A 9,127-nucleotide genomic window follows, 5' to 3' on the forward strand; every position below is an offset into this window, starting at 1 on the left:
ATCATTCCTTCTGCTTGCGTTTCATGAATTAGGTTCATTTTGTATTTCATTTCACATCTCAGAAAGAAGTTAGTTCCACAGTTTTCCTTTAGATTTTTCATGCAGGTCAAGTAATTGGATTAAAATCATTAAGCCCATGTCAATTGTGGGTGCTTTTAGATTTAAAATCACTTTTTAACTACATGTTTTTACTTTAATTGTTTTGCACTGAGCACAGGAGAAGCACTACATTTTTGTTGTACAATGACAATAAAAGGCATTCAATTCATTCAATTTCTGATATTAAATCAAATGTTAAAAGGTCTACACATACATGCAGGACTGTCTCAGAAAATTTGAATATTGTGATTTTCTGTAATGCAATTACAAAAACAAAAATGTCATACATTCTGGATTCATTACAAATCAACTGAAATATTGCAAGCCTTTTATTATTTTAATATTGCTGATCATGGCTTACAGTTTAAGAAAACTCAAATATCCTATCTAAAAAAATTAGAATATTCTGGGAATCTTAATCTTAAACTGTAAGCCATAATCAGCAATATTAAAATAATAAAAGGCTTGCAATATTTCAGTTGATTTGTAATGAATCCAGAATGTATGACATTTTTGTTTTTTTCAATTGCATTACAGAAAATAAAGAACTTTATCACAATATTCTAATTTTCTGAGACAGTCCTGTATGTGCCTTTATAAACCTCATCTAGCTTCTACGAAGCACTTCTATAAAGCGTTTCTCATTCATACAAATATGATCACACAATCCTTCTTTTGTACACTGTATGGAGTCTATATACAATAGCACTTTGTTTCTGCAATCATATCCCAATTAACATATCAGAGGACAATAAGGTGTTCCATTTCCTGCCCACTCATTTGAACAATAACTAGAGCCCGACTATCTGAGTGACAGCATCAGCCCAGAGGAGACATATTGATCCGTTCCCCTGTGGCAACAACATACGTGATGCTGCGTGTCCTGGCCCGGACGCTCACTCACATATCTGGCATTCCACACGTAGCTGACCACAGAGATGGCACACAGGCATCCCTGTTATGACCGTAATCCACAAACAGACACGCCTCCCCACCACATGACTGATCCCTCCTGCCCCCACACAATACTGGACTAACCCTAGGGACCGACGCAATACTGGACTAACCCTAGGGACCGACACAATACTGGACTAACCCTAGGGACCGACACAATACTGGACTAACCCTAGGGACCGACACAATACTGGACTAACCCTAGGGACCAACACAATACTGGACTAACCCTAGGGACCAACACAATACTGGACTAACCCTAGTGATCGACACAATACTGGACTAACCCTAGGGACCGACACAATACTGGACTAACCCTAGGGACCGACACAATACTGGACTAACCCTAGGGACCGACACAATACTGGACTAACCCTAGGGACCGACACAATACTGGACTAACCCTAGGGACCGACACAATACTGGACTAACCCTAGGGACCGACACAATATTGGACTAACCCTAGTGATCAACACAATACTGGTCTAACCCTAGTGATCAACACAATACTGGACTAACCCTAGGGACCAACACAATACTGGTCTAACCCTAGTGATCAACACAATACTGGTCTAACCCTAGTGATCAACACAATACTGGACTAACCCTAGTGATCAACACAATACTGGACTAACCCTAGGGACCGACACAATACTGGACTAACCCTAGGGACCGACACAATACTGGACTAACCCTAGGGACCGACACAATACTGGACTAACCCTAGGGACCGACACAATACTGGACTAACCCTAGGGACCGACACAATACTGGACTAACCCTAGGGACCGACACAATACTGGACTAACCCTAGGGACCGACACAATACTGGACTAACCCTAGGGACCGACACAATACTGGACTAACCCTAGGGACCGACACAATACTGGACTAACCCTAGGGACCGACACAATACTGGACTAACCCTAAGGACCGACACAATACTGGACTAACTCTAGGGACCGACACAATACTGGACTAACCCTAGGGACAGACACAATACTGGACTAACCCTAGGGACCGACACAATACTGGACTAACCCTAGGGACCAACACAGTACTGGACTAACCCAAGGGACCAACACAATACTGGACTAATCCTAGGGACCAACACAATACTGGACTAACCCTAGGGACCGACACAATACTGGACTAACCCTAGGGACCAACACAATACTGAACTAACCCTAGGGACCGACACAATACTGGACTAACCCTAGGGACCGACACAGTACTGGACTAACCCTAGGGACCGACACAATACTGGACTAACCCTAGGGACCAACACATCCACACACAGCCATAAGCTTGGACTCAGACAAAGGTAAACATTCAGCCATATACCGACCACATGGAACAATGACAGTGGCAATGTTTCACCTCCAGTCCTACCCAAAAAAACTTTTCACTTTAGGCCACGTTTACACACAGCCGGGTATTTACAAAGACGGATATTTCCCCCTCTACATTTTGAAAAATACCATCATTTCCAGGAACCTGCATAAATAGCTGTAAAGGTGCTATGAGCAGCCAAACCTACAGGGGGCAGTGTAACGAGAAGATAAAGTCATGCTAGCCAATCAGAATCCTGGAAAAAACCATCAACAAATGACACGAGTAACTTCCAGTTACTTCCAAGATGAACGAGTCTTTCGTTTGGAGTGACAGAGAAGTGGAGTTACTTTTAAGTGTGACGTTAGAATATAAAAAAGGTAAAATACTAGAAAATATTGACCGTTACAAACAAATTGTAAACGGGTCAATGACGACTAAGGATTTTCAACAGGTCAATTTTTTTGAGTTTTTTGTCATGATGAATTGGCACTAGCTTTAAAAAAGGTCATGTGGTGCAACCATGATTCATATTAAAATAAATTAATTTTCTTAAGATCTTGACATCTTTTTTTTAACAAGTTTTCACTATTATACAAAAATGGTTATTTTTTAATGGTTGCGCCACATGATATTTCATTAAATGGACATCAGTCAAACTTTGTTTGTATATTATGATGGAAATATAAATACAAATGTGTGCCAATCTTACACACTACAAGACACTTCAGAAATCATGCCAGATAGGGCAGAAGATTGATTTAAATACATTTAGAGTGATTTTAAAAGAGTCGTGGTCGGACGGTCGCACCACATGACATTTTGACGCTTAAAACGACAACAAGATCCCAAATAACTAGTATTTTTTGTCAAATTCAAGAGAGTCCATATGTGGGACAGGTCGGTCATATATATGGTATTTTTTTATCCATTTAAACCTTTTTTGAATTGAAAAAAAAATCTGTTTTTCAGAAAATATAGGCGTCACGTCATTGATCCAAACACAGATCGCACTCATGACGCTGGTGACGTTTCTGTCTCATAATAATGTGACGTTCTGAAGCCTAAATGTCCGTTTCTCTCCGTTCACAAGCAAACGTGAAGACGGAGTTTTTGCAAATCTCCACTTTGGCCGGAGTTTTCAGAAAGTATGGTTTTTGGTGACTTTGAGCTTTGTTTTTTTCTTGTAAATGAACGGCCAAAACGCATGAAAACACCAGCGTTTCTGCTCCGTGTAAATGGGGCCTAGGTCTGACACTTTCCCAACTCCTGTCAGTTGTGAGCTGGTCCTGTGTGGGTCCGTAGGGGTCTCAGGTCCCCTCACATCAGCTGACAGGATGGAAACACACGTCTGAGGAAGCCCAGCTGGAACCGGGATCATGGAGAGTCGGAGCAATAAAAAAAACACTTATCTCCTCTGTCAGAGCAATTCCAATAACTTTGACGTGGTTGTTAAACATGAGTCACCTGGTCAATTACCAGGGATCAATGACATCAATGATCGTATATTTCCTGATGGTCTGGTTCCAGAGCTGGTAGTAACGAGTTACATTTACTCCGTTACATTTATTTGAGTAAGTTTTGGGAAATTTTGTACTTTTAGGAGTAGTTTTGAATCACTATACTTTTTACTTTTATATGAGTAGATTTGTGAAGACTCTGCTACATTAGGCTACGTTGAGCTGTTACTTTTCTTTTATCCCTTTTATCCACGTACGCGTCAATCTCATGACATCACTGGGTGATTCTTTGGGAAAAATGTTTGTTTTTGCATGTTTTGTCACATTTACACAGACTCAAACACACACAGAGTTTCTATGAGTTCATGTTTGTTCTAGTTCTGCCTGGTTAAAAAAGAAAAGTACAAAGGCTTGAAATTCTGTGCTACTTGTGCTTAATTTATTTTTTTATTCTGTTATTTGATTTATTGTATTTATTAAATCACTTGAATTTACTTTAAGATTTTAATTTAAGCTATTTTTTATTAATTGTATTATTTTATTGATTTAATTTGCCTGAAGATGATTATTTTGTACTTTTGTCTGTTTGAATGGTTGTGTTAAAAAAAATAAATCAGACGTTACTCAGTTCTTGAGTAATTTTTTCACCAAGTACTTTACTTTTACTCAAGTAATTATTTGGATGACTACTTTCTACTTCTACTTGAGTCATATTATTCTGAAGTAACAGTACTTTTACTTGAGGACAATTTTTGGCTCCTCTACCAGCTCTGTCTGGTTCTGACATCACTTACAGGTTTTGTAGAACACTGAGTTCACAATCAGGGACTAGAACAATTAAAAGGAAAAAAGAAAAAAAAAAACATCTACATGTGGCCTCACAACGGACTGGACCTGTCCAGGGGGAACAGGCTTCAGCAGATCATGTGACCCTAAATAAATAAGGAGGTATCCAATTAAAAAAAAATAATTAAAAAAAAGAGTGCGTATAGTGGGTGAGTCAGCTGAGGATAATGTTATTCTGAAAGCTCTCCAAAAAAACTGCAGAACCACGCGGTACATCCTGGTACATCTATAATAATAAAGCTTAAGTGCACTGCCATGCAACTTTGAGCCAAATAAACAATTCACCCATCTTGAAGTCCTTCTTTAGAGCTCACACTGGCCCAAGAACGCAGAAATATCACCAACTAAATAAATGGTTGAAGTTATTTATTTATGTACAGGTGTATGTATGCATGTGTATATGTATATATATATATATATATATATATATATATATATATATATATATGTATGAGTATGTACAGCGCGGGAAATAAGTATTGAACACGTCAACATTTCTCTCAAAAAACATTTCTAATCGAGCTATTGACATGAAATTTTCACCAGATGTCGGCATCAACCCAAGTAATGCACACATACAAAGAAATCCAAACATTTAAGTCCATAAATTAAGTTATGTGTAATAAAGTGAAATGGCACAGGGAATAAGTATTGAACACATGAAGAAAAGGAGGGGTACAAAGGTCTGGAAAGCCAAGAAAACAGCTGGAGTTTGTCAGTATTTAGAAAGTTAACCTGTCCCCTATTAGATAGTCATTATTAGATATAGAGCAGATGGAGTTAATATAGAGGTAGTATGGGGTAAATAAGTATATTTATAGAAATATTTATATGGGCATGTGTGTACAAATATATAGAAATACTCAACTATGTGTGTGTATGTATGTATGTATGTATGTATGTATGTATGTATGTATGTATGTATGTATGTATGTATGTATGTATGTATGTATAGGTAAGTGTTGAGTATAATTATAGTATAGTTAGTTATTATAAATACTTGTTAATAAATGATCAGTGAATGGGGGTAGGATTAAATAAGTTTACACTTCTTCCTACTCCTTTTTGCACATGTAATTAAGATATTAAGTGTTAAAGTATGACATTTTGTTGGGTTTTTTTTTTTTGTTTGCTTTGTTTTGTTTTCTTATCTTCTCTTTAAATTGTTGTACAAAATCAAATCAAAAAAGTTGCCTTTCTCCCTGTATCTATGATCATTAACATTTGGTCAAATTTAATTTGAAACATTTGCCATGATAAATACTAAAGAAGTGTGTGTTACTGTCAATAGTCCGACCGTGACTCTCTGCATCCTTGAACCTGCAGTGGACCTTGCTCACAACAAACACTTCCCCTCCAGGGAGCTCCATCTGTTGCACATTACCAGCCTGGTGTGCTGCTTTCCTAGGACACTAAATTCAACTAATAACCTTTAATCTTATTAATTCCATCTGTGCTTTTCTTGCGTTGACGTGTCAGAAGAAAACAACTCCTCATCCTGTCACGAGCAGATGCCCAGGGACACCACTTTCATCTAGATTTGGTCCAACACATAATAACCAAGGCAGGTATTAGGTTAAAAACTCAACTGATTATTTGAGCTAGATCATTACCTGGTAGCCTGGTTGGCCTGAGGACACTTTAGTAGATTAGGGCAAGGCAAGGCAAATGTATTTATATAGCACAATTCAACACAAGGTCATTCAAAGTGCTTTACATTGACATTAAAAGCGGCAAGACATAATTAGACAGTAAATAATTAGACTTAATTAGACAGTAAATAACAAATAAGATTGAATAAGATGATAAGAAAAGAAGTAAAATAATAAAAAGCACAAGCTGTTAAAAATAAGGGCAGTAGAATACAGCAGGTACGTTTAATTTAGGAGTACGCTTCAGTAAACAGTAATATTTTTAACCCTGATTTAAAGGATCTACAGCAGCAGACCTCAGGTCTACAGGAAGTTTGTTCCACCGTTGAGGAGCAGAATAACTGAACGCTGCTGAACCTTGCTTGGTTCTGGTTCTTGGGACACACAACAAACCAGATCCAGATGAAGCTCAGGGGTCTGGGAGCTTCATAGGAACTAACAGATCCAGATGATCCTCAGGGATCTGGGAGCTTCATAGGAACTAACAGATCCAGATGAATCTCAGGGGTCTGGGAGCTTCATAGGAACTAACAGATCCAGATGATCCTCAGGGATCTGGGAGCTTCATAGGAACTAACAGATCCAGATGAACCTCAGGGGTCTGGGAGCTTCATAGGAACTAACAGATCCAGATGAATCTCAGGGGTCTGGGAGCTTCATAGGAACTAACAGATCCAGCATGTATTTTGGTCCAAGACCATTCAGGTCTTTGTAGACCAGCAGGAAGATTTTAAACTCTATCCTTTGACTCACTGGAAGCCAGTGTAGTGATTTCATGACCGGTGTAATGTGGTCCAGTTTCCTGGTGTTTGTAAGGACTCTGGATCAGCGTTCTGGATCAGCTGCAGCTGCCTGATAGATTTCTTGTTAAGGCCTGTAAAGATGCCATTGCAATAATCCAACCTACTGAAAATGAATGCATGAATACGTTTTTCCATGTCTTGTTTAGATAGAATCCCCTTAATTCTAGCAATGTTTTTAGGTGGTAATAGGCAGATTTAGTGATAAACTTTAGATGGCTGTTGAAGTTCAGGTCTGAGTCAAGATTTCTGGCTTGATTCGTAGCTGTCAATGACATGGAGCCAAGGTGAGCGCTGATCTTTTCCCTTTCATTTTTAGGGCCAAAAATGATCACCTCTGTCTTTTCTGCATTTAGCAGGAGAAAATTCTGGCACATCCACTCATTGATTTGCTGAATAACAGACATACACAAATGTTCTTCTGTTACCAAGCCTGCAGCAACATATGAAACCTTCATTAATAAATTATTTGAGTCAAGTAAATGTGTCTCTGTAGAGAATAAGTGAGTTTTTTTTACGGTGTTCTGCGGATTTCTGCTGCTTCTTCTGCTGCGACTATGCGCATGGGCAGAACCACAAAGTAGCAGGTCTCGACGGGGAGCAAGGATCGGCAGAACACCGGTGTTCTGCCAATTTATGCTGCTTTGCCAAAAAATGCTCCCTAATGGTTTTCTACCTTTGTAGAGCTACATTTTTACTGTGTTTTACTCCCTAAACCACTTCCTTTCCACCCAAGTGATCCTTGTCGCTTTCCAGTCCGTCATTGTAAATAAGAATGTGTTCTGCCTGGTTAAATAAAGGCGAATGACTGAATGAATATCAAACAAAGCGCTAGAATTGTTTTGTTTTTTTTTCATTATCGTATAATGTTCACAAAGTGTAATACAATTTATGTCATGGGCAGTGTATTTTGAAGGATCAAATACTCAATATCCCATATTATCAATTTTACATCGTGCAAGAAATCATGGACGTGCCAATCAAACTTTGAAAATCCACTGTGCACACGCGCATGCGCAGAACGCAATCTCGAGGGGGAGCAAGGATCGGCAGGACACCTGCTGCGACTGTGCGCATGCGCAGAAGCAGAAAGTAGCAGGTCTCGACGAGGAGCGAGGATCGGCAGAACACCGGGGCCCTGGCGCTGCTGCACGGCGGCTACTTTAGCGGCTAATGTTACCTTAGTCTTCACACTGCTGCTTTCCCACGACGGTCTCAGCTCCTTCATGAGCCTCATCGCCCCCTCTGTCACGTTGTGTTCGTCCACAAAAACGGGGATTTTTCTTATAACCGGTGACCCAACAGGGACATGTATCTGGGTTTCCATTCTGCAGCAGTTTCCCTGACAGGTAAATTTTCGAGTTCTACACAAATATTCTACAAAATAAAGGGGGAAAAAAAGTGTTGTTTGCTTTTTATGTCGCTAAAACGTTGGCGTTTCTGTCAATGGGCTGCCCCGGGCTTCTGTTTAAGCTGTGTTAAAGCCTAAAGCAGCGAGAATGTGCGGCTTTACTCTCGGGTTTGGATGCTCGTCGCCGGGTGTCTTCGGAGCCGACACTTCCTCTGACTTGGCCCCGCCCCCTCCAGCCCTGGCCACGCCCCCTCTCGCACTGGCCACGCCCCCTCGGGATCATCCGATAGCGCCTCCGTTCCGACCGACCCAGAGCGATGGATATGTTTGGATGTTTTATCCATCGCTCTGGACCGACCTATGCGACCGACCGAGACGTCACTCTGGTAGACGCGCCCATTAGACGCGACTGTACCCGAGTGGAGCCGAGTGGAGCCGAGTAAAGACGAGTGAAGCCGACTGGAGCCGAGTGAAGCCGTGTTCAGCCGAATGACCTAACTTTTTTTTTCACAAAACTTTATTGAAAATATACAAACTCTCAAACAGGATAATGGAAATATGTCAATTTAAATGCAATGTGAAAAGAAGGAAAATAAAGATAAAAAATGGGGATTCTTGTAAGGAATACAAAAA

At 40.0% G+C, this 9,127-nt stretch overlaps 1 protein-coding gene across 1 annotated transcript in view; it reads right to left on the reverse strand.

Annotated features, from left to right (window-relative positions):
* The window catches only part of etnk2 (ethanolamine kinase 2), a 31,214-nt gene extending 22,529 nt beyond the window's left edge, over nt 1-8,685 (reverse strand). The window contains exon 1 of the mRNA XM_061728176.1: nt 8,324-8,685. Within this exon, the coding sequence (XP_061584160.1) occupies nt 8,324-8,470 (147 nt within the window). The 5' untranslated portion in view covers nt 8,471-8,685. The remainder of the gene's footprint in view (nt 1-8,323) is intronic.
* Nucleotides 8,686-9,127: the final 442 nt, after the last annotated feature.

Source organism: Cololabis saira, chromosome 8 (genome assembly GCF_033807715.1).
Source record: "Cololabis saira isolate AMF1-May2022 chromosome 8, fColSai1.1, whole genome shotgun sequence".
NCBI lineage: Eukaryota > Metazoa > Chordata > Actinopteri > Beloniformes > Belonidae > Cololabis > Cololabis saira.